General features: G+C 39.4%; 1 protein-coding gene across 3 annotated transcripts; it reads right to left on the bottom strand.

The window, feature by feature from the left end:
* Positions 1-1,378: 1,378 nt before the first annotated feature.
* Positions 1,379-25,443, bottom strand: MLF1 (myeloid leukemia factor 1). 3 transcript variants are annotated; one of them, XM_008142235.3, is made up of 7 exons: positions 25,281-25,442; positions 16,392-16,539; positions 7,561-7,644; positions 6,313-6,441; positions 4,189-4,348; positions 2,483-2,624; positions 1,379-1,500 (listed from the first exon to the last, which is right to left on the bottom strand). In XM_008142235.3, the coding sequence occupies exons 1-7, from the start codon at positions 25,325-25,327 to the stop codon at positions 1,395-1,397; spliced, it is 816 nt and encodes a 271-aa protein (XP_008140457.1). In that variant the 5' UTR covers positions 25,328-25,442; the 3' UTR covers positions 1,379-1,394. The 3 variants fall into 3 exon arrangements, with proteins under 3 accessions (XP_008140457.1, XP_028002304.1, XP_054566980.1); XM_054711005.1 differs by having other exon boundaries at positions 1,412-1,496; positions 25,281-25,443; XM_028146503.2 differs by lacking the exon at positions 7,561-7,644 and having other exon boundaries at positions 25,281-25,443.
* Positions 25,444-27,105: the final 1,662 nt, after the last annotated feature.

The following is a 27,105-nucleotide window of genomic DNA, read 5'->3' as shown; positions in this document are numbered from 1 at the left end:
CTCTATCCCTCTCCCTTCCTCTCTGTAAAAAAAAATCAATAAAATATGTATTTTTTAAAAATTTATGCCTTTTGACAACTACTCAATATGTTATATTATGTTATTAGTACACTAAAGTATATGGAAAAGAAAAATTCTAACATCTTTAATACATGCTAAATCACTTTCCATTATAAAAATTAATTGATGCATATGCATCTTATCTTAGTGACTCATTAAAGGCATGAAACGCCAACTAGTAAAATGAACAGGATATGATATAGAAAACTAGAAGAGTGTAAGCACAATCATGTAATTCTACTTCCAAAGTTAAAAAAGGAAGAGAGCGGATTTTTTGTTCTATTTTTTCCCCTTGAAACAACAAAGATTTAAGAGATAAGATTTTATATTCTAATAGAGTTCAAACCTAACTTCTATAAAAATTAATGCTTTAATTCTAGAATAAAAATGCTAGAGATGATTTTATAAATGGTATAATTGAAAAGGGACCAATTGACTTAGGAAGTCAAACACACACATCACCTGTCTAAGAAATTTTGAGACAATCAATCACTCAGGTTTGCAGAATACCAAATGCATTTTTCTAAATGTCACAGAAAGGCTGAGCAGAGTTTCTCCAAGGACACTCCAACTTCAGAATGTTAACAGTGGAGACAGATTAAGTGTTTGTGGGAAAGGAGAGTAGAAATACCTGAAGACGTTACACAGAAAGGTCAGTGTAAAGTCTGATAAATGTTAAGAATGCAATATAGAAAGAAAAATATACCATATAAAGACACCATAAGAAGAAAACTCATGTATATTAGCAGTTTAAAATATTTCTTTGAAAGTGAACTATTTGCTCTTTATTTTATCAAAATGATAAATTTCTTGCAAGACAGTACTAGTATAGTTCTGCTTTATTTTTTAAAAATCTTTAAGCTAGCTGGCTACATAACACATTGTGAAATCTGAAGTAAATGATTTTAACCTTATTAACATGACCCTAGAGTAGTGTTAAATGAAAATTGAGACAATTTTTTAAACATTTAACTTTCTTAAAACTAATTATATAGAACTAGTGCCACATTCAGTCTTGTATAAAAGAATACGCAGCCAACAGGAAAATAACTGGGAAAGCAAAATCAGCACGTGAGTTTTGAAAATTAGTATGTTTTAAAGTGAAGAGTTTGATTAAATATTTAACAACTTTGCCACACTGCTGAAAATCAAAGTTTTATTTCTAAAGTAGGGACAACATAATGCTAGCCCTTCCACGAACACTGAGATATCAGAAGAAAGTTGCTAAGTACAGTACTGATTTAACAACAGGAGATTGGTCTTATGTGTATTACCCAGCACCATTACTTTCTCTGTAAAACAACCCAAACTGAGCATATCAAATGCAAGGCTGTTTATTTTTTGTTGATTTTCACAGGTGATCCTTTGATGTTGAGTTTGTCCACGAAAACATTTGATCTTCTTCCACGTTCAATGCCTGGGCATTGATGAGATTTCTCCCTGAGAAATATACATATAAAAATTAATACTTTTTTTTTTAAATGGTCAATGGTTTACAAATCAATACAAACATGTTAAAAATCACTGTGATTTAAGCAAGATTTTACCTTAACAGTTTCTCAATAGCTTTGAAAAACATATGTCAGACGATTTCCCTTGACATTTAAGAAAGCAGCCGCTGCTTTCCTGAGATAGATTTAACTATGCATAGTTTAACCATGATGGCAGCCACTAGCAATGTCATTTATATGTTAATAAAATTCAGTTCCTCAGTTGCCCCAGCCACTGAGGGTGTGTGATTCCATAGCTACATGTGGCTAGTGGCTACATTTTTGGACAGTACAGATATAGAACATTTTCATCACTGCGGAACATCACTTCAGAAAGTTCTATCACATGGTGCTAGTTTACAGGAAATGCCCGAAAGGGCCGTAAATTATAGATCGTTTATAAAGAACATGCTTTCTTTCACCGGGACCTGGATTTCATAGTCACTCTTACCACTGTTAGGCTTTTATCAGTAAACTTTTCCAAGTGAGACAAATACTATCTAAAATTAATACGGGAGCAGATTTCCTATAGAAAATATTAGTGCTCTAAACTCCAAACAGGTATTTTAAAAATAAAAGATGCTAGCACATGAAATTCTGCACGAGGCTTCTGATTTACATTAAAATCTGTTTCACGTGAATAACTACATTATAGCATGTTCCTTAGGAGGATTTAGCCCTTATCTTCTGAAGCATAATTTGCTAGTGAGTTACTAATCATGTAATCCTAAAATATTATTGTTTTTTAGGTATAAAATTAAATTTGTGTGGAATACTCAGATATAATGTAAATCACATCTTTCTCAAAAGATATTGTTGATGAAAACAACTTGGATGTTAATGAGAACTTCTTGATAACAGAGGTAAAATTATGAAACTTTTTTCCTAATTATTCTTTACACAACACAATTTATTTTAGAAATAACCCTTACCTTCTTTTAAGTTCTCGGGCTCCTGAATTCTCATGCCCAACACTTCGGGGCATCCTGGTGTTTTCTAGATTGCACCACTGTCTCCCTTGTTTGTACTTTAAAATCTCATTTTGCCACTCATCATCAAAAGCATGAGCATCACCTACATTAAAGAGCGAAACAATGGAGTAATATTAAGGTATCGGTCGGCCAGTAAATGTCTTGCCCCCCACAAACTTCATTCTAGCCCGATGTTTCCATCAATCTAACCTCAAGATAGAGGCAGGAAACTGCTTCAGATACAAAGGTCTCTGGCTCAGGGTAGTATTTCCTTTTCTGTTTGTTCCTCTCCTATTCCTATTGATAATTGTGTCACCGATGATCTGGTTTTACACACACCTCCCTGGATATCACATTATTCTACCCAAGGGACCCCCTGACCCAATTACACTGACTTTTAGTCTTCCTTCCTGTGCCTCCCGTAGTGATCATCCTTTTCCTCTGTAGTTGGGCTCTCCTCCTGTGGCTAGCATTCCTATCACCCTCACCATTTTCCTGTGTAATTTGACCTCACAAGCTTCTGTTGTCCATTTCCTAAGACAGGTTACTCATTTTGACTGTAGGTAACCTCACTTCCATAACAACAACAGATAAATGGCAATACTTGTTCTTTCAGACTGTCTTTATAATAATGTATTCCTTCACTAAATCTTGCTTTAGTATGTTAATTATATTTCAATATGACAAAATTATAAAGGTTAAAAGTAACAAAAGGTTAAGATGTTGTGGCTTCCATTTCATTGCATAAGAATAAGTTTATCAAACTCCAACCTTAAGAGAAATTCTCTTTCTAAAATTATACAATAATTCAGACCCTTTATGGTATTAAAATATTTTTGTTCAGGATACTTTCTGAAAATAGGAGATGAATATAACTTTAAAACTACAGCCAGAAGAATTAGGATATGGGAAAGACAAATTCATTTAAAAATAAATGTAAAATCTAGAAAATGAAAAAATTTACTTGATACATACATGATATGTAATATATTACATTATATCTATTTCTAACAATACCAGAAATTAAAATCTTATCGATATAAAAGCCTAAATATCCAAAAATACCAAATCATTTAAATAAATTATGGCCTATTCATGATAAAACTTTTAGGTAACCATTCAAAATGTTTTTGAAAAACATCATAGGTGACTGTTCACAATTATAATGGAGAATTAAAATAAGCACTATATAAATTATATAAACACTAAAATATTAACTTTGAAAAAAGTATATATGTTGATATATACATAAAATTATTAGGAAGAAATACACCAAAACATTAATAGTAGTTATTTTGGGTTGAAATTTCAGATAATTTTCTTCTTTATACTTTTTTACATTTTTCAAATGTACTTTTTTGAAAATCAGAAATATTTAAACTCATTTTGCCTACTGAATCTTACTAATAACAATGCAAACTATTCCATTTCCCAAACATAAAACATAAAATAGTACTCAGCATTACCAAAAATTACTATAAAAACAGATCTACTATGAAATTATGAAACCACAATGTTATTACTTTGATAAGGTATTTCCTACACATTCATAAACTATCTCAAAACGACTTCTTATGAAATTTTTCTACAAAAAATATTCAAGTTCCACCAGTGCAGGTGCTATTTTGACTTTACTGGGAAGAATGCTATTTTCTGCAAACACTTACTTTCATTCATATTGATGAACTCCTGGTTGACCTCTTCATCTCCAGTCTTGTTGTTCTTCGATTTTTTGATAACATGAGCTCTGTCATGGAGATGATGTCCAACAGCCATTTTTTCTAGTCCACTGTCAGAATCTCTCAATGCTTTCCTGGTTTCCTTTATCTGTAAAAGTAAAGAAAATAAAAATGAGCTATTCTTTAAATACTAGAGGCCTGGTGCACGAAATTCGTGCATGGGTAGGGTCCCTAGGCCTGGCCAGCGATCAGGGCTGATCAGGTTCTCCACCTCCCTGCCTCCTCCTTCCCTTGCTGCCTGCGCACCGCCATGGCGCAGTTCCCCCCGCCTCCCTGCCTCCTCCTTCCCTCACTCCCTCAGCGCCCCACTGCCACCACTGGTCCCCCACCATGTTCCACGCCACCCCCTGGTGGTCAGTGCACATCATAGCGAGCAATCGAACTATCGTTCTCCTGGTCGAACTCCCGAGGGGACACTTTGCATATTAGCCTTTTATATATAGATACATTAAATGGATTTAATTCTAAACTCCTCAGGGCCTGTTTACTACAGGGATTAGACCATCAGTCTACTGTTCTAAAAATAATGGGCACTCAGTTCCACTACCAACTTGCAGTAAAATTATGGTAATAATTCTCTGATATTTCCTGAACTGCTTGAAATTAAAATGTCTAGGACAAATAGGACCAACACAATTTAATCTTTTTAAAAATTGTAATCAAATGTTAAATCAAAGAATAACTTAATTATAGAAAACTTAGTGCCTTCGACACTGCCCTTGACAATGTAATAGTAATACATGTTTGCATTCCTATAAGTAAGGGCAGCTAATTATTCAGCAGTCATGTTGATGAGATTGAATCTCATGACTCCCAACTATGAACTCTATGGGTTATTAGACTATCGATGATAGCCAAAGCTATTAACATGGTTCTCTATGGGACATCTACATTTATATTCTGTTTACATTTATGATGCATGTCATTTACAGCAAGTTAAAATTAAAATGTCTGAGGTGAATTAGCTGCACTGTTGCAAAAGCATCATTAAAAGATATAACTAATATGTAAGAACTAAATAAATTAACCACTCACACCCATTAGACAGGCAAACCTAACTTTTTTTACTATAATTACTAACAAAGAAATGGAGAAATGTGAACTCTTATACCAGAGTTTGTGGAAGCTGACTGTTTCAATCACTGTGTGATAGTAACTTGGTAATTTCTAATGAAAATGATACACACCTCCTACACCCAGCCAATGCCATTCCTAGATCATTTGCACAAGGAGACTTTTGTAAATATGAATGAAAAATTAGAAATACCCAAATGTTTATCAGTAGAAAAGTAGATTTAAAAACTGCTATGTAATCATATTTGGGATACTATTAAGAAGTTAAAGAAACCAGAGCTACATACATATCAACTTGAATAAATCTGAGGCATATTATTGAGCAAAGTCAAGTTGCAGAGGACACTGCAATATGACACCATTTATATGAAGTTTAGAAACTTGAAAACAATTCATTATGTTATTTATGAAGCATACATAAGTAACAAAATTATAAAGACATGCATGAGAATGATAAGTTCCAGATATAGGAAAATGGTGCTCTTTGAGGGAGGGAGACAAGGAAAAGGGACCAAGGAGGGAGGAAGGCACTGGAAGCTTTAACTGCATCTGCAAAGGTTTTTGCTTAAAAAGAAAACAAGAGACAAGTTAAATAGAGAAAAATGATGTGATTTAAGGCATATGAATATTTATATTATTCTTTATATCCTTCCTGTATACTTGAAATATCCCATGAGTTAAAAAATTCATTTACTTCAAGTATAAGTTAAAAGTAGACATTTGTTTCATGAAACAAAGACTCCTTTTAGTGTCTATGTATCTGTCAACATGTAAAGTTAATAAACATCAACAGATATTTATATAAATAAAGGTTGGGTGGGGAGACAAAAAATGCTTTATTGTTTTTCATAGTGACAGGGGTCTTCTCTCCTCCACATCCCCCTGACAGAACCCGGTCAAATTTGAATAATTAACCTTTGATAGAGGCAGTCATTCCACAACTCTATAAAGCTCTAAGAATGCTTAGAAAATACTTACTCCTCCTGGAGCCTGACGGGTTTGAGTTGAGGCCTGGAAAACCCTTGGCGGTTCATCTCCTACTTTGGAATAAGTCATAACCGAGGAAGAAGTAAACGAATGTCCGTTTGGATCCATTGAAAGGTTACCCTACAAATATAAATTGTAAATTCAGAAAGTTTAGTCAAATATGCAGAACTAATGTCAGAGAACTCAAATAAGTAATAACACAACCAGAAGTTCTACTAAGGATACTATGCTATCAGTATGTTATATCCAAATGGCACCACCAGGAAGGTCCTAACTTCCTTCCTTTTTAGCCATCAATTCCCACCTCTTACTGAGGAAAACAAGCGAGTCACTCAAAGATCCTTAAGTCTTTGGGATCAAAGACCTATGGCTTAGACTTAAATATAGATGCTGTGATACTTTTAGTCAGTGGTTGATGCTTGTGTGCTAGTTTGCCAACGTTGAGCCAATTAACCATACACCAAGAGTTTTATACCTCCTGTGGGTACCAGATTGCTAATTACTAAAATCATTCTGAAATGATCCTTAGATTTCAAATGAGAAGACTAAATAACATGGGCCTTCTTCAGATTGAATCAAGTTATTGTTTTGATGTGAATATTGAGTAGAAAAGTAAGAGTGGTAGGACTACTTTATAAGTATTTGGATGATGTGGATCTAATTCAGTGTCTAAACATCATTCTAAAATTTTCAGAATTTTTTAAACACTAAAACTTAACTTCTTAGATGATACAATTGCTTTTAAGTAGACAAGTTATAAAATAATTTAAAAATCTAAATTCTTATAAAATGTTCATTTACAATAGTGACCTTCAGCAGAACAAATGCTTTTGAGGTTGATTTTTTTTAACTTTGAAAGTTAATTAATGCTATTTTCCTCAAACTTGTTGGTTGTGAAATCAATTGTGTGGGTTGTGACCAGGATTTTTAAAAAATCTGAAATAAAATAGAATATATCAGCACATATTGTAAATAGTATGATCATTTTCATAAACTTTTTTTTCAGATATATTTATTTAGTACACAAGTATTGTGTACTATACCATGACATAGGACATACATATAAATTTTTTTTTTGGTGAAAGTGTTATTTTATCACATCACTATCAAAGGTAGATGCTATGGATAAGACATATTTTTTAACTACTGTGTATCATGGTTAAAAAGAGTTTGAAAGCCACTATAATATCGGGTACCAATAACTGAAAATAACGTTCTCATCAATGTTTTAGTACTTACAAAGTTTCTTTGTAATTCCTGCATACTGTTTCGCATATTTAACATCATTCGGTCCATTGCCTGAAAAGGGCTGACATCTGTATGCTACAGGATATTAGGAAGTATGTTATTAACTATAACTATAACACAATGGAAACAAATCAACCATTCCAAAACAGCTGAAACTTTTTTCTCGATTTATGCAGTGGGATCTCATGCAGTAATTGACCAAGTAAAGATAATTTAAAGACTATACAATGAAAATGATTTGTCAAAGAAAAGAATTAAAGCATACACAAAATCCAAAATAGCCAACATATAAATGATTAGGGAGCCATAACACTATAAATACATGCATACATACATGTGTGTACACATACACAAACACACACACACATGATATAGAGGATAGAGCAAAAGTAGGTTTACAGTTGTGAGTATGCAAAACACAGAGATTATTCTTTTTTTAAAAAAATATATTTTATTGATATTTTACAGAGAGGAAGAGAGAGGGATAGAGAGTTAGAAACATCGATGAGAGAGAAACATCGATCAGCTGCCTCTTGCACACCCCCTACTGGGGATGTGCCCACAACCAAGATACATGCCCTTGACCGGAATCGAACCTGGGACCCTTGAGTCCGCAGGCCGACTGCTCTATCCACTGAGCCAAACCAGTTTCGGCGAGATTATTCTTATATTACTATTTATTAACTAGAGGCCTGGTGCACGGGTTGGTGCACTGGTGGGGTCCCTCGGCCTGGCCTGCACCCTCTTGCAATCCGGGACTCCTCAGGGGATGTCGGAGAGCCGGTTTCTGCTCAATCCCCGCAGACCAGGCTGAGGGACCCCACTGGTGCATGAATCCGCGCACTGGGCCTCTAGTATGTATATAAGACCTTTGGTTAATCTCTTCTCGCCCTCTCCATGTCTGTTTCATGTTTCCATATCTGTGGTTTCCGCTCCTGCATTGAGCATCTTCCCCCTGGTGGTCAGTGCACATCACCAAGTGGCCGGCCGGCCGGCCTGTCACTTAGGCTTTTATATATATAGATTATTGTATTATTTTCCATATGAACAACTGTAAACCTACTTTTGCCCCACCCTGTATGTGCAAGAACATATAAATATATACATAGTATCATTCATCAACTTTCTTAAAACATATTTAGCTAATATATAAACACTGATGTATTCTGGGCTGGGACAGTTCTAGCATAGACTAGTCTTCAAATCTCTCCTTCTTCCCTCTAATACCCCACCACACAAATAAATAAAACTTGGGCATAAGATACCTGTGTCACCCCCACCAGTACCACATGGCTGACAGAAGTTGAGCCAGCCCTTCTTTTCATCATTGTGGGGTCCAGGTGATAGAGGTTCACTCACTCTACTAATTTGCCACCTACCATTGAAGGCTCATAGGGCACACACCCTTGAAGCCTAATGCATGCTCCTTTAGGAGGAGAGCTGAGAATTCCTCTAGAACAGTGGTTCCTCAAACAAGAGAGACTGTGACTCCAGGGGGGTTCTCCAGGGAAATCCTCAGTTTTGTTTGTCACCACTGAGGAGGCTGTATGACTAGCATATAGTGTGTAGAGGCCAGGAATACCGCTAAACATCTTACAAAGAATAGGGCAGCCCCCAGCTGGAGAGCATTATGCTACGCAAAATAAAGCCAGTCAATGAAAGATAAGTATCACATGATCTCACTCATATGTAGAATCTAATGAACAACATAAACTGATGAACAAAAATAGACGCAGAGACATAGAAGCATCAAACAGACTGAAAAACCTCAGAGGGAAGACAGGGGAGCGTGGGTGGGTGGGAAGAGATCAACCAATGAACTCATGTGTGTATATGCATAACCCATGGACACAGACAACAGGGTGGTGAAGGCCTGGGTTGAGGGGCGGGGCAGGGTGAGAGAGGTCAATGAGGGAAAAAGGGGACCTATGTAATACTTTCAACAATAAAGAGTAAAAGACACACTGACTTTATAATTATTAAAAAACAAAAAGAATTGCCCTAACCGGTTTGGCTCAGTGGATAGAGTGTCGGCCTGCGGACTCAAGGGTCCCAAGTTCGATTCCGGTCAAGGGCATGTACCTTGGTTGTGGGCACATCCCCAGTAGGGGAGTGTGCAGGAGGCAGCTGATCGATGTTTCTCTCTCATCGATGTTTCTAACTCTCTCTCCCTCTCCCTTCCTCTCTGTAAAAAATCAATAAAATATATTTTTTAAAAAGAAAGAATTATCAGCCCAAAGTGTCAGCAGTGTCACATCTGAGAAACTGCTCTAGAAAAATCTATAATAATTTTAGGTTTTATCACTGGAATATTCACCAGAAATTAAAAAGTAAAGCACACATTCTAATGTTCCACCCAATGCACTGTCTACTACTATTAAACAGAGAGACTGTTTGGTTCAAGTCACTCAAGCAGGAGGAGTCTTTCGAATCCTGTTAGGCACTGTGATTCAGTGCTGATATTGCAGCCCTGCTGGAGATCCTTTTGCTGTGTGCCAAGCTAGGACTCACCAAAAAATTATCATAGGCCTATTTATGATTTTGCGTTCTGCTGGGTTTTTATTGCTAGTAAAAAAATGGATGGGAAAACCAAATTCCCATAATTTTGTTAATATTTAGAACACGCACTTAACACAGTACAGAACACAAATGCACATTGAGGAGATACTGATACATCCTTGGGCTGCAATATAATTAATCTGCATTTCAGAGGTTCAGGAAATCCTATCTAACAAAGAAGGAATATGCTAATTGATCCTCACACGGTCACAAAAGTGGTGGTGCCCACAGACAATAAGGAGGGAATATGCTAATTGAATGCCACGCCCTCAAAGATGGCGGCACCCAGTTCCCTCAGCCCCGCTGCACGACTGCTTCCAGAGACCCCCGCTACCCTCAGCCCTCCAGCCCCCCAGGGCTGGCCCGAGGTGCAGGCAAGCATCAGATGGAGACTGCCCAGCTGCCCAGGGCTGCCCGAGGCTCAGGTAACCAGGGCCAGCTGAGGCTTGTGCTGCTGACAGTGGCAGCAGCAGAGGTATGATAGGGGCGTCGCCTTGCCCTGATCGCTGGGTTGCCTCCCACCCCTTAGGGTTCCCGGACTGCGAGAGGGGGCAGGCTGGACTAAGGGACCCCCCTCCAAGTGCATGAATTTTCATGCACCAGGCCTCTAGTACTCTAAATAACCAGGCTGTATGAGAGACACTATTCTTAAAGAGCTGAAAGGGAGCTGGGCCAAGGAATAGGAGAAGAGGGAGAAGAAAGAAGAGACAATCAGATGTTTGGGTATGTTCTGCCCTATTCTCAATTCACTGTCAAATCAGCCATCAAAAGATGTATTTGTACCTTCTCTGGGTGGCCCAACACCGTAAGTGACAAAAAGTAGGGGTACAAATTACAGCTGAGATTCCAGTGGGCTCACAAAGCCTTCAGGAACTTTGTACACATGCTTTCCTCTCTGCCTAGAATGCTCCCCCGACTCAGCACAGATAGTTTCTGCTCAGCATTAGAGTACCACCTTCTTAGAAAGGCCCCCTATCTAAACTAATCTCGGCTCACCTCCCTCACTGTATCATTACCCTGCGTCATCTCCTTCAGAGTACTTGGAAGTACTTGGACGACCTGAAATCGTGCTATTGTTTGCCGTCTGTTTTCCCACTCTATAAAAAGAACCTCTGAGAAGGTAGGGCTGTCTTATTCACTACTATACTCCCAATACTTTAGAAATACTTCCTGGCATATAGGAAGGCTCAATAAATATTTGCTGAATGAATAACAAATTCTCTCTAGCTCAGCTCAAACCCCTATATCCAACTATTTACCAGATAGGTGCATCTACCCGGACAACCCACAAATGCCTCAAACACAAGAGGCCCCAAAGTGAAATGATCCCTTTGGCCATTCCTGCCCTCATATCTACACCATATCACTGCTCTGTTTCTTATCTCAGTGGGATTCTCTTTCTCTACTGCCCCGTAACCCTATCAATCACCAAGTTCTATCTATTCACCTCTTTAATTCTCTCAAATGAGATTATTTCTCATTATCAGCACAGCCATTACCCAAGCAGAAGTGATCGTGAATGCTACTCACACTTTAACAGCCTCATGACCGCCCTGCCTCCACTGTGGTCCCTTCTAATTTCTCCATCCCCTTCAAGCACAATGATCTGTTTAAATGAGAACCTGACTCTATTACTATTTTGATGAAAATTGATCAACTGCTTCCTCTGCTCTTATGATAATGTCCACAGTCCTTACCAGGCTGAAAGAAGTCCTTGGTTACCTCTCCATCCTCCTCTACATCGACTCTTCAACTCATACTCTGGGGCCACGTGATCCTCAATGTTTTTGCGCTCCTTAGCCTCCAGGTCTTTGCAGGTGCTGCTTCCTCTGTGTTGAGGACTCTTCTCCCCTCCCTGTTTTTCCTGGCTAACTCCTACTAATCCGTAAGGTTTGTGGAGTCTTCTCTGATTGACCTCTACCCGCCTATCCCCAAAAGGTTACAGGCTTTTTCCACAGCATGTCAAACTTCCTATCATTTTACTGATAACTCTGCTATAAATGCTCCTTTTCTTTGTCACTTGTCCCACTGGAAACTGATCAGGAAGGTTAAACTTTAAGGATACAAATGGTTGAAGTCGAGCACAAGAGAATTAAAAAAAAAAAACAACACAAAAAACTTTTTCATGAGAGTGTAGATGCATCCATAGGAAATGTTCCAAAGTCATGCTATTCTCTGCTACTCCTCAGACTGCCTTCCAATGTGTTAGAAACTAGCATTACAGAACACAGGACACAAGCCCAAAGAAACACAGGTGGGAGAAAAGCTGGGTGCAGCGCAGGCACATCTGGGCATGGGAAAGAAAAAGCAGCACAAGCTGCCAGTAGAGACCTAGAGAAAGCGGCCGGTCTGAGCTTTGCCAAACATGCTTGTCGACCTAAGTGCTGGTGCTTTTTTGCCTGTTGGAAAGTCATCATAAGCATGTCTCCAACTTGTAATCCCTTTCGGAAATCAACTGAATGCTCATTCATTTATTAAGATGTACTTTTTATTTCTGAAGACTGATTTTATATATGTGGATAGGACTTACTTCAGAAAACACATGCCAACACACTCTAAAATAAACTTAATTCATGAAACAGGTTTTCAGTACAAATACTAAAAAGCCACTACTATAAAAGTAAAGCGGCATGCCAATTCAATTTGCTTGAGTTAATGAAAAATAAATATGTTAGGAAACAGTGCTAAAATGGCTTGTGTCTCATGATACGAACCATACCACCAAAACTGCCAAAAGGCACAAGAGAATTCACTGCCTAGAAAAAAAAGGCAATTAATTTTGGTTATGATATTTATATGATAATCCCAGGAAAAGAAAGCAATGCACTATATACTCACATAGTTCAGTGCTAGTAATATTACAGAACCTTTTAATCAAACAGAACTCAGCATATATTTTTAAAATTCCCTGCTTATTATTCATTGTATAGTCTGACAGGAGCCTGGCAGGCAAGTAGGAGACACCATATATCACTTTTAAATATGACTACTCTAGTATTTATTAAAGGCAGTTAAAAAATATTTGCTATGGCTTAATACACACATATCTCAAAGGGAAAGCAAATTCACACCAAAATTAATTAAAACATAATGTATAATGATTAAGATTATATCATCTTTCCTTTGCTCTGCTAATCCATATTTTTAAAAGATCAGTTAATCTTGCCTGTAACTGATTAAAAGTAAAAATCTATCCACATTAATAACATCTCAAAAGATTAGCAGAGATATTGAACAAAAATTTTAATAAATATCTCCTAAGAACTAATTTATGAAATAAAAAATACAGACTTCAGAAAGGATCACACACACAGATTTAAAAGTATTCAAGGCCTCAATAGGCAAAAGAATGTTAAGTAAAATAGATGGAATAATAAAAATTTATAGTTAAAAAATTATACTTCTCAATAGGTAAAGATGAATAAAAAGAAAATTTTAGACACATGTATACAAATGAAAAACTTTCATTACTTGAGAGTTTCAAATGTTGAAAACATTATAGAATTTCTGGGTAAAAGCTATATATATAGTCAGTGATTTTTTTCCCTGTGTAACTTATGTTGAAAAATAGAAAAAAACTGTGTTTACATTAAAAATTGTATATCAAATGATATATATTTATTACTGTATATCTACAACAGTAATCTCCAAAGTGTCTTGGATGCACCAATAAAATTCTTCTATTTCTTGTCACTGAAAGAAAAAGAATTCCTCTTTTTATTTCTTTTTATTGACTCTGGTACCAACACTCAATCTAAATGTCAGATTCTCACATGTCACATCTTGAATGATAAATTGCCTAATTAAATACATTAAAGATTAAATTATCTAGTTTTAAATAAAATTAATCTTCTCAAAATGGACAACTGGCTTAAAAATAGCCCCATAAAGAAATCATGAACTGAAGAAAATGCTAACAATACAAATCCAAGGAAATGGCATAGCTGATGCTTCTCCTTTGTAGGAATCTCTATTTTCCCTCATAATATGGCTGGTGAAGATGACAAATGTCAAGAAATGGGCCCCCCAAAAAGAAAAAAAAAAGGATCAAGGTGTCTATTTTAAAAGCATCAGCATAATAGCTTACTGCTCCACCAAAACACTCATTTTGAAACTTCACTTCACAAAAAGAGAGAAGCTTTGTATTAAAAGTTCAGCTAGCATGCTCAAAAAGCCTATTGTTTTTTTTGGCTGTGCTCTTTCAAACTTAGCACTACTCTCTTTCATCTTCTGCAGTCAATTTCTAATTTTTGTTTTAAGCACAAATACCCAGGAAAGAAAGATTAAGTTCCATTTCCAGTGAATGACCAGCAGCTTACAGCTGATGGGAACAGGCAGCCTCAGTAAGAACTTTACAGCTGAATTACAAACACATCTCCATTCTATACTTACAGGGAACAAAATTGTCACTTCTTGCTTCTTTCACAAAAGCTATGAGTAGCTCATTTAGGACATAAATACAAAGCACTATATAAAGCTCTATTCTTCCCTTGCTATGGTTATAGCAGAATACAAAATATTTCAATGGTCATGTGAAAGATAAAATTTTAGAATGTCACATTTGATTTTTCTGCCCTCTTTGACAATTTATCCTTTGATCTTAATATTAGACTTTTATAGAAATTTATATATATATATATATATATATATATATACACACACACATACCAAATGGTGGAACAACCGAACAACGAGTCGCTATGATGTGTGCTGACCACCAGGGGGCAGGCATGAAATATGGTGGGCGTCAGCCATGGCGGGATGGTGGAGCAGATGAGCGGGGCACCAGACCAAGGCGGGGCACCAGTAGCTGTCATCAGGGTTAGCCTCTGGTGGTTACTGAAAATTCTTTACTCCCATGCACTGCGGTCCTGCCCAGCACTTGCACCCACTGCCTGCGCCGGCCCCTCGCACCTGCTGCTGGCACCGGCCTGAATCACTGGGCGCCATCAGCACGTGGGAGTGGTGGCGGTGGGAACGGGGCTGCTGGCAGACAGGGACTCAAGGTTGTGGTGGGAGGGGCCTGGCAGGGGAGCGGAGGATGGGCCGAGACCCACCCCTGTGCTCACCACAGCCTTGCAGCCCACAGTTCCTTTCAAGGTGCACCAATTGGTGCACTGGGCCCCTAGTATGAATGTATGTATATATATACAGTATATATATGGTAAATGTAATTCTGTCCATTAAACTTCTTAGAAGTATTTAAAATATTTTGCTCTATTTAAGATGATTAAAAACAGAAAATATGAAAAGGTGTTTTTGTTTATCTGGAAGATTCTGGAAGTTTTCTAATTGACCAATTTAATGTTCACTGAGTTCCAAATATCTACATTCCAATTGCAGAGATTCATCTTCATAGAAACTTCTATGGATTTGTTATTCTAGAACTGCCATTCCTAAGACCAAAAAAGCAATAGAAATAAACAGAAAAGAAAATAGTCAAGATATATAAATACCCTGAGATTCTTTCTAAATTTGTTTTTATTTATTTCAGAGAGAGAAAGGGAGAGGGAGAGAAACATCAATGATGAGAGAGAATCATGGATTGGCTGCCTCCTGCACGCCTCCCACTGGGGATTGAGCCCACAACCCAGGCATGTGCCCTGAACAGGAATCGAACTGTGACCTCCTGGTTCATGGGTCAATGCTCAACCACTGAGCCACACCGGCCAGGCCTGAGATTTTTGTTGTTGCTATTGTGTATGTTTGCAACTTAGCTTTGCTCTCAGACAAGACTTATGAAAATATACTGCAATTATGCAAGACTTTTGAATACAGTTAAAAGTTAATATAAAATTTGAAGATCTAAAACTTTAGATTGGCTTTGAAGAAGTCAATTGACTATGAAGAAGATTGGCTCTTCCTGGTTCAATAGTGATAATTATGCTATAGCTTTGGCTGCTATTTTGAAGTGGCAAAGAAAATTGTATGGGACAGGAAATATATGTCCTTGCCTGTACTAATTTAAGACATGAGAGGCATTTCTAAGGTGAGAACAAATCATACATATACATATGAAAAACAATGCTTTAAGGTTTGGCTTATAATATATAACCATATGATCCTAAAAGTTTAGGTAGCATAGTGAAATTCTATATAGCTAACAGTTCATTGTTAAAGGGGTAAGCTTTCCAACAAGTCCCTCCCATTATAGAGTAGTAATTTCCATAACGTAAGTATTAGTCATATCCTGTCATGATAGATACATTCTTCAAATAATACCTTTCTTCAAATTCCCACTAACTTTAAAATAAAGAACTTACAGTCAAAAAATTCTCCCCATCATCACGTCCTGAACAATTACGAGCTCTTCTTCTACCATCAGAGATGCTAAGCAAGTCTCTTCCGAAAGGTTCAGAAAAACTTCTCATCATCTGTCGCATACTTTCTCGGTGTGCATGAAAAGAATCACTGTTGAAAATCACATAAGAATAAGTGTTGGAATTTAAATAATAGGCAGATAAATACTATAATGAAGTATTTTGAGCTAATATGTCTGTTAAAGTGACAAAAGAACACTTTAGAATAGAATCCTATACAATAAAAGCCTAATATGCAAATTGACTGAACAGTAGAACGACAGGTGGAACGACCGGTCGCTATGATGTGCACTGACCACCAGGGGGCAGACGCTCAATACAGGAGCTGCCCCCAGCCCACAGGCCCCAGGCCGGCCCGGTCGCCCCATTGGTCGACTCGCAGAGGGAGGTGACAGGCGGTGGTGGCGGGGGGCGGGGCTGGTGAGTGGGCGGGGCTGGTGAGTGGGCGGTGCCATGCCAGCCAAGGTGGGTGCCAGTGTGGGGGGGTCCCCCGATTGTTCCACTTGTCACCCCACAGATCAGCCCTGATTGCTGGCCAGGCTTAGGGACCCTACCCATGCATGAGTTTCATGCACTGGGCCCTAGTTATCCCATAAAAATCCATTATTCATAAATACAGTGTATAGTTAATAGATATTTCATAAAGACCTAATATTCACAAATACAGAACTGTTCTTGTTATTTACTATAATTCACTTATGAATAATAATAAAAATATATCTTTATCCTTTATGATATAAAAATGTTAAACACAAAGTAACACATCTCTGGTAGCATAAGCTAGTTCTAAGGGAAATAGCAAAAAGAAGACTGGAAAATTCTGTTACCAGGTAGAGGCCACCTTGGGCAGTCAACAACATAAATTCTAGTCAGGATTAATAAAGTATTTCATATCTCAATGATAATGCCCGAAGATACCAATAAATCTGATTTTTGTTAATTTTGTTTGATGTGAATATGATATTGTGGTTATGTAAGAAGATAACCACATTTTTCATAGATTAATGTATTGGGAAATACGTGAGGTGAGAAAATAGAAAGTCTGGAATTTGCTTTTAAAACACTTTGGAGGCAGCAGCAGATATAGAGATAAATGTAGCAGGTGTCAATTCTGAAATCCTGGGTATTGGGTACACAGTATTGACATACACTTTTGTAGTATACTTTTAAAATAGTTCATAATAAAAATGTCTTTAAAGAATAAAAAAGAAATAGAACTACGTAGAGTTAAAAGATTTCATATCACCTGATATTTTAAAATGAATGATTCAAAAAAGAGCCCACTTACTTAGAGCTTTATATTCACTGAATATTTAGAGCTTAGAATCCTAGCTAATAAAGCGGGAATATGCTAATTGACCATCACTCCATCACAAAGATGGCTGCACCCACAGCTGAGGCCAAGTTCCCATAAGGAGCCTTAACAAGCAATCAGCAGGGACCTGAGGTTATGCCCTCCCACTCCCCCTCCCCCACCGGACCTCAGGCTGCATCACCCACCCAGCAGGGCTTGACAGGGGACCTCAGGCCGCGCCCCCCGCCCTGGCGTCAGGCTGGGGGACCTCAGGCCGTGCCCCCCACCAGGTGGGGCTTGACAGGGGACCTCAGGGAACCTGAGGCTGCGCCCCCATGCCTGGCTGGGCTTGACAGGGGACCTGAGGCCATAACCCCCACCTGGCGGGGCTTGACAGGGGACCTCAAGGGGCACCCCCAGTGCTGGGTTGGGGGAACTCAGGCCGCGCCCCCACCCAGTGGGGCTTGATGGGGGACCTGAGGCTGCGCCCCTCTCCTGGTGCTGGGCCGGGGGACCTGAGGCTGTGCCCCCCTCCTGGTGCTGGGCCGGGGGACCTGAGGCTGCAACCCCCACCTGGCTGGGCTTGACAGGGGACCTCAGGCCATGTCCCCCACCCAGCGGAGCTTGACAGGGCATCTCAGGCCATGTCCCCACCTGGCGGGGCTTGATGGAGGACCTCAAGGCACACCCCTGCCCCGGTCTGGGCTGGGGGACCTCAGGCCACGCCCCCCATCCTGGCACTGGGCCAGGGGACCTGAGACTATGACCCCTGCCCGGCAGGGCTTGACAAGGGTGGGACTGGCTGGGTCTGGATCTAGCCCAACAGGAGGGTGGGGGGTGGCCGGGTCTGGGTCTCACGCGATTTTTGAGGTGCATGTGGGTGGGCGGAGACTTGACTCTGGGTCCCGTGGTGTGCCCCAGACTCTGACAGGAGGAAGGTTTTCATATACATTTTACTAATTTTCTTTCATCTCTGACACTTCTATTATAGAGAAAGGGCAAATAGCAATATTAAATTATTTCCTCTAATTAATCCCCTTTTAATGTGCACAAATTTCGTGCACCAGGTCACTAGTATGTATATGAGTATGGAGATTAAAATGTTCATCACTCAAGAAAACCAGTTCACCTTCCCTTTAGATATCTTCAAATGCAATGAAGAAAGATACTTAAGGGAATATGAAATTTTGTACTGGGGATGAATGATTATGAAACAGTTTATTTTCCTATAGAAACATGCAATTTAGTGAATCTTATTTTTCTGATTGCATTACATACAATTGGGTTAGAAATTCAGCAACTAAATGTGGCTAATTTAAAATGTTGCCCAGGGTTCTCTTTATTTAAATAGGAGTAGGTATATTTATATGTAGGACAAATGCTAAAAAAGAAATCTTTATTTTTTGAGTGACAACAACAAAAGGCTGCCTGTTGGAAAAAGCATTAAGATGAAAGTGGGCTTGCAGCCTGGCTTTTGCACCTGTCTGGACCACTCAGGAAGAAATCTGGCTGGACCCTGAAGTGAGTGCAACTCATGTCTACCCAGAACAGCAACTGCTTGCAGATAAGACTTCAAGATTTCTCTTGTTCAAGCCAAAAATCTCTTGCAGTAGCCAACAATTGTTTTAACACGTTTTTAAATTAACCCAATGCAGAGTTTATCAGGTGAGAAGTTAATAGTTTTTATATATTTCTATCTGTTCATATTGTTCTCCTTTGAAATTAATGTTTCATTCTTCCATGAAAATTTTACTTATACTATTATGATGGCCATACTGCCTCTTTCAAGATCACTGACACAAACCACAACCAAGCATAGTGACATTTGGTACTAAATGTACTTTTTCTACTCCATGTTATTAATCTATCACAAGCTAGGAAAAAATAAATTGTTACTCCCTTCCACCCAAATTTTAACTCTTAAATTGATTCTGGGCCTGTTTGGAATAATTTTAACATAAACGTGTTTTTTTAATTTAATTTTATTTTTCTAGAGATAGGAGAAGGGAGAAGGAAAGAGAAACATTGATGCGAGAGCCAAGCATAGATTGATTGCCTCCTGAACACCCCCTACAGGGGACCAAGCCTGCAACCCCCGCATATGCCCGGACTGGGAATCAAACCAGTAACTGTTTGGTGCATGGGATGAGGCCCAACTAACTGAGCCACACTGGACAGGGCATGAAAGCTGGCTTTTTTTTTTTTTTAAGGGCTGGTATAGTTTCACTTCAGATAAGTCCTGCTTTTAAGGCTCAAATACAAATATACATATGTATATATCCACATGCACATATATATTTGGGGGCACAGCTTATAATTTTATTTAGCCTGTATAAGAATATAGATATTTATACTTCTAAATAAAAACCATGACATTATGTATTACATAAGGGTCTCAGATTGATATGGCAGTTCCATTCATCAAGGGAAATTCCTTCTTTCCTTCCTTCAACTATACGTACTAGTAGCAAAAGCTTGCTTAGCCAGCAGATTGTTACGATTCTCTTAATAATAAAGAAATGTTCCCGAGTTTCAATGAGGTGTATGGGTACGTAAAGAAAATACATCAGGTGATCCAAATTTTAAAGCTAGAAATAATATATGTAACATTCATAAGAAAATCTTGAGGGCATGGGCCACAACTTCTACAAATTTTCGAGTCCACAGGGCTGAGCATATAGTAGAAACCCAAGAAATACTTGAAGAATGAGTTACATAGCTACAGCCAATCTATTTCCCCAATAATTAGAAGCACAGTTTAAAATGGTAGTATGGCATAAACCTTTGATACTAAGTGAGTTGTAGGAATGACTATGACCCCTCCCATCCTATAAGTACTCCCCTACTTTTGCATGAATAGTTATAATGTTTACTTTTATTTTTAAATACTAGAGGCCCGATGCACGAAATTTGTACAAGAGTAGGCCTTCCTTCCCCCGGCTGCCGGCACCGGCTTCCCTCTGGCACCCAGGATCCAGGTTTCCCTCGCAGCCCCGGCTTCATCCAGAAGGTCATCCAGAAGGACGTCTGGTCTAATTAGCATTTTACACTTTTATTATTATAGATATATTTTTTAATCAATTTTGGAGAGCAAGAGCGAGGGGGATAGAGAGAGAGAAACATCAATAATGAGAGAGAATCATTGATCAGCTGCATCCTGCAGGTCCTCTACTGGGGATTGAGCTGCAAGCCTGGCATGTGCCCTGACTGGGAATCGAATCGTGACCTCCTGGTTCATAGGTTTATGCTCAACCATTAAGCCACACCAGCCAGGCTATAATGTTTATTGATAGAACTAAGCATTAAGATATGATTAGATGCTATCAAATGGCATTTCTTGACCCAGCCAACTGTCATAAATGTGTTGTACTCCTTAACTACCCAATGAACCAAAAAATGCACCAAATCAAGTCTACCTTAAAAATTCTTTCATTTTAGGGTTTATAGTACCTCATTCTATAAATATGATATCCTAAAATATGTATAATTAAATTATAAGAAATATCCTTATAAAAATATTTCTGAGAACATAAATTTTTAAGTGCTAAAACTCATAGTAGCTGTGAGGAGTCTTAAAATGGGATCCTAAAAATGAAAACTTTAAATTTTAGCTGAGTACTCTAAAGCTAACTTTATTAAATGATTAGAATTAGAATACTATTTAGCACCAAACTATGTCATCTTAATGAAGACCTTACCTCAAACTATATGTATGAAAACAAATATGTAAGTAACCTCAAACATTGTTCACAAAAGTTTATCTAGTAAGGTACTTTCTATTTCCTGCTATGACAGTATTCTCAATCAAGAAAATATCAGTCAAGTCCACCAGTGTGACTCAGTGGTTGAACGTTGACCCATGAACCAAGAGGTCGCGGTGTGATTCCCTGTCAGGGCACATGCTTGGGTTGTGGGCTTGATCCCCAGTAGGAGGCAGCCAATTGATAATGTTTCTCTCTTATCGATGTTTCTATCTCTCTATCCCTCTCCCTCTCTTTCTAAAAAAATCAATAAGAACATATTAAGAAAAGAAAATATCAGTCAATATCTTTCTTGTCTATGAAATACATTTACTTTCAACTCAGTCAATGAATATGCCAAAGAAGTGTCCTCCAATTTTCTCCAAATTGCAAAATGAAATTTTAAAGAATTTAAGTAGAGATTATAAAAATGTAAGTTTCAGCTTCTGTGAAGATCAAGGAGATGGAAAAACAACATCCTGTGAATAAATGCAGTTCTTTGACCAAAGACACATATGGTGCCCATATGAAGAGTTGGGTGCCTTAAGGAAATGCTAACAATTTATGATTAAAAATAAGGCTGATAGACATGTCAACCTGCTTCTGAGCCTTTAATATCTAATAGCTTGTAAGTGCTAACATAGATATTCTTTGTAGACTTGCACGATCAGAAATCCATTTCCGTAGCTCAGAAGACTCATGTTTCTGTACAAAGTAGAAATTTTCAGATTGTACTAGATATATACTTTTATAGTAAATAATCAACTCTTTCAGGGTATAGGATACCAAAATAACTTTAACCTCAAATTAGTTTTCCTGCCCAAACATAAATATTTTTATTTCTTCTTTAGAAAATATAAATGGGAGGGGGAAGTAGCATCTTTGAGAGAAAACTGCATGCCAGGAAGTACCACCATTTTTTTTTAGCCTTTGTGTTTTTAACCAAATTACAAGTATTATTTATTTACAAGGTATATATGAAGGTATGCCGTAAATCGATTTTCATTGAAATAACTTCAGCTCAGCAACATAAGAAGATACCAATATTTAAAAAATCCCAAATATATACAACAAACTAAGAAATCACTTTAAAGTTTCCTTTTAATTTTCTGTTGAAATTTAATATGTGCTATTATGTGAAGGTAAACATTTAAAACGAATATATTTGAACTTAAAACCACTATTTTAATTGTGTTTTTACTCAGATATTTTAAGCATTTGACGATTTGACCACCGTATTTTACCAGTTTCAAACTATTGAATTATTATTATTTTATATCCAAGTAGTATATATTTTTAATCTTCTCACTCTTAAATAATTAGTAAAGTAACAAAGTTTGCTTATATTGATATCCTTGATTCTGAACTGATGGATTATTTAGGAAATGGTACTGTTCAAATTAGAAAGTGCCACATCAACAATGGCGTTTGTTGAATGCAAATAATTGCTTTCAGCAAGAAATACCAGAGTAACAACAAGACAAAGAGTAAAGGAAACCAGATTATCATTACACAGTATTTACTGAAAACTTTCTACATGTCAGACATCAAACTGTCCACAGGGAGCCCAGTGACCAGACACACAATGTTAGCAATAGGGATAATGCTTATATAAAAGATGGCATGAATTCTTTATGTTTGACTTATATTAATTAATGGATATTCATTTCGTTTGAGGTTGGGGTAAAACGGGCAGGTCAAATGACGTTACCGGAAATAAATATAAACTCACAGTTTTGTTTTGTTTTCTATAACTTCTCCAAAGTATGTTTACTCTCTATAGAGGTAGTTGTGGAGCAATGAAATTACAAGCAGGAGTCAGTTTTATAAAGTTAATAACAATAATTTTATCCTACATTTTTATGATACAGTTTCCTACCTTTAAAGAAGGCGATGACTGAAAGACCTACTGACTTGTAACTGACGGTCTTTTCCACCGTGAGCACAGGGAAGAGAGTTCTTTGAGGCATGCCTACTATTTGTGGTCTGTTACTATTTCTGACCCTGACCCTTGGGTTCATTGCCTTTGCTCAAAAGAGCCACCCAAGGGTTTAAATTACACTTTTGCTAGACATCTTAAAGAAGGTGCTAATTATACATTCACAGTTTAGTTAAGGCCATTGCTCTTTTTGATACAATCAAGGACATAATACAACAGACCTGTTGTGTATCATAATCTTCTTTACCCATTGTACTGATGTCACAGTTTCATAAGAACCACTTCAACAGCTCCACTAATCTATGGATATATTTAGTCCCTACTCTCAGAGGCTTTTAAAAGAGCAGATCATAATACAAACTTTGAAATTTGTTTTAAAATGGCACTGGTTGTAAATGTCCCAATTGCTTCTAAACAAGTGAACTAAAACAGCACAAATGAATTTGCTGTTTAATGAATAACCTTCAGAAGAGTTGGTACAACTGAGCTTTCTTGGTCACACTAGAAATTAAAGTCTCCTGAAGGTATTAATTACATTGTCTATAGTCCTCTTTGTTTCATTAGCTTTGATTCCTTAAATGTGAGGGTAGCTATTTCACTGTTAATTATTCCCTCAATTATTACTTTGATGTTATGTGGTTTTAAACATTTAAGTCAATATTTTCCTTTAAGAAAATCTACATGGAAGGTAAACGGCTAACATTTTAACCTTGAAATAAAAAAAGGGGGGGGGGGTCCCTAAGTTGCCTAGAGAAAGAATTTAAGCGATCTAATTAAATCAAGGACACCAAGTCAAAATTCAAACCGGCAAAACACTTGGGCAAAAAAAGGATCACAAATCTTCCTGTTCTAGGGATGCAATTACATTAGGCCATTACTTTTATATAATCACCAAAAGGAGAATTTTATTTAAAAAAAAAAAACAAAACAGAAAATTAGATCATAATGGAACAACTAATTCATTTCTGGATGTCATCTTCCTAAGGCATCACATCAATTTCACTTGGACCGGCCCACAGGTTGGCACTTGTCAGCGGGGTGTTAAATGCACCCTCTCCCTGCTTCCCTGTCCTCGCTGTACTTCTGACCGAGGCACAGTCCCTTCCCAAACAAGGCCAGCTTTGCAACAAGGCGAGCAAGGAAAACAAACACTGCACCTGGCAACTCCCAAGCCCCTGGAGGTGAGAGGCAGCACAGCTCTCCAACCTCGTGGTGCTCTCCTGAACACACGATTAAAAGTGCTGTTCTAGAACATGTTTCCCTTTTCGAAGGACTGCCACCCTATAAGACACCCCCCGCCCCTCGTTTGGGGTTGACACAGGTGTGGGGAGGTCCCGAGAGCATGCATCCTTCTCACCATTAGTTCCACCGGTGGGTGGCCGTTACCCAGAGGCAGTTACCGCCCCTGCAAAGCCTCACTCCGAAGGAGGAAAGCAAAGGGCGGGGTGGGGGCACCCGAAGTCTGGCCGAGTGGAGAGCAGCTCTCACCGCGGGTGCGGGATGCAGGGGAGGGCTGCTCAGACCTCTGCTCTCCTCACGCCCCAAATCCTTCTCTCCGCGCCCCCCCCAAGTCCTTTCCCATCCCAGCTCCCCAAACTCGTCTCACTTCACCTCACGGACCCAAACTCTCTTGCTTCTCTCTACGTCCCCCCAAACCTCCTCTCCCCTTCCTCGTTCACCCCTAAGTCCTCTTCTCCCTTTTTTCTCACGCCCCTCCCCCAAGTCCTCCTCTTCCTCAAACGGCCTCCCGGAGCCCCCCGCTTTCGCCCTCTCAAACTCGCTCTTTGCTTTTAAACTAGTTCCCTAGAAACAGCCCTCAATTGCCGCGCGAGGGCGGGCTGCCGGCCCCGGACACTCACGAGAAGAAGGGGTCATCCTCAAACCCGCCGTTGAGCATCCTGAACATGCTGGCGGCCTCGGCCGCGGCGGACAGGCTGGAGGACGATGTAACTCGCCGCAGCCGCGGCTGGACCCTGCCTGCCCCGCACAGTCCTCGCTTCTGGCTTGGGCGCGTCAGGCGCTGGCCGCCCGTAGAGGCGGAGCCGGACGCAGAACTGGTTTCCCATTGGATGCTGGCCCCCTGACGTCACAGAGACGAGGCGGGGACAATACGCCGCTGCCATGACAACCGGGATCAACACGGAGGTAAGAGTTCGGACTGGTGCCAGCCAGGCAACCCACCTCCAGCCTCCCCACGACGGACTGACGAGATAGCTTGTCCGTAGGCCTGACCACACACAAAAATTAGGCCGCCCTCTGCTCGACCTTGGGCAAATCGCCCTTGGCCTCGAACTCCACGTCTCTTTTCAGGAAAGTGGAGATGGGTCAAGGTTTGGGCCAGATGGTATCCAAAGACCCATCCGCGGGCCACATTTTGTGACCCACACGAGAGAGCCTTATAACTGAAGTAATCTGTGGTCGTTGGTCCAAGCTGTGCACAAATAATGAGAAAAAAAAATGTGCAAACGTTGTTGGGTCCAGTTAGTAAATACTAGTGTTTGAAGGTAGCGGGATGGATGGGGCCTATCAAATTTCAACAAACTTATTTGCCTTTTCTAAGTCTAAAACCCAAAGCAATATATACCAAAGTGGGAAATGCTTAAGTTAAAAGTACACATGGATTTTAAAATGAGAAAGAAAAAGTTGCTTTCTTTTCGATCCTCTTTCCAGTCTCTATTTTAAGGAACAAGTGTCACTTTGATGATGGCAGGTCTTCAACATTGCTCCACCATTCCTTAACCTAACTGCAGGACTCAGGCATGAAGCTTGCAGCAAGCAACCCTATCCAACTAAAATTCCATTATATACTTTTTTGTTTTAATTATATTATACTAGAGGCCTGGTGCCCAAATTCGTGCACCAGTGGGGTCCCTTGGCCTGACCTGCAGGATCGGGCTGAAACCAGCTCTCCAACATCCCCCAAGGGGTCCCAGATTGTGAGAGGGCGCAGGTCAGGCCTAGGGACCCCACTGGAGCACAATGAGGGCTGGGGAAGGACGTGGGAAGTTGGCCAGATGGGGAGGGGCCACAGGAGGGCTCCAGGACATTTCCGGCCCATCTTGCTCAGTCCCGATCAGCCAGACCCCAGCAGCAAGCTAACCTACTTGGTTGGAGCATCTGGCCCCTGGTGGTCAGTGCATGTCATAGCGAGTGGTTGAGCAGCCTTAGCATATCATTAGCATATTATGCTTTGATTGGTTGAACGGATGGCCAGTCGACCGGACACTTAGCATATTCAGCTTTTATTATATAGGACTAGAGGCCCAGTGCCAAAATTCCTGAATGGGGGTGGGGGTTCCTCAACCCAGCCTGCACCCTCTCCAATCAGGGACCCCTGCCTGCCTGATCACCCTTGACCACTCTGCCTGCCTGCCCGATTGCCCCTAACGCCCCTGCCTGCCTGCTTGATTGCCCTGAACCTCTCTGGCTGCCTGCCTGCCTGATCGCCCTTAACTGCCTCTGCCTGCCTCATCACCCCTAACTGCTCCCCTGTGGACTGATTGCCCCAACTGCTCTCCCCTGCTGACCTGATCGCCCCAATGGCCCTCCCCTGCCGGCCTGATCACCCCTAACTGCCTCTGCCTCGGCCCCCACCACCATGGCTTTGTCTCGAAGGAAGTCGGACTTCCGGAAGATGGCCAGTTGACCCGGTCTAATTAGCATATTACCCTTTTATTAGTATAG

Source organism: Eptesicus fuscus, chromosome 3 (genome assembly GCF_027574615.1).
Source record: "Eptesicus fuscus isolate TK198812 chromosome 3, DD_ASM_mEF_20220401, whole genome shotgun sequence".
NCBI lineage: Eukaryota > Metazoa > Chordata > Mammalia > Chiroptera > Vespertilionidae > Eptesicus > Eptesicus fuscus.
This window is presented reverse-complemented; position numbering and strand designations above follow the sequence as displayed.

What these genes read in the sequence shown, in the direction of transcription:
- MLF1 (XM_008142235.3), bottom strand. Translation starts at nt 25,327, where the DNA reads ATGTTCAGGATGCTCAACGGCGGGTTTGAGGATGACCCCTTCTTCTC. An exon ending in ATGGGGAGAATTTTTTGACT is followed by an intron (nt 7,645 to 16,391) that starts GTAAGTTCTTTA and finishes AATATCCTGTAG; the next exon opens with CATACAGATGTCAGCCCTTT. An exon ending in GTTCATCAATATGAATGAAA is followed by an intron (nt 2,625 to 4,188) that starts GTAAGTGTTTGC and finishes TCTTTAATGTAG; the next exon opens with GTGATGCTCATGCTTTTGAT.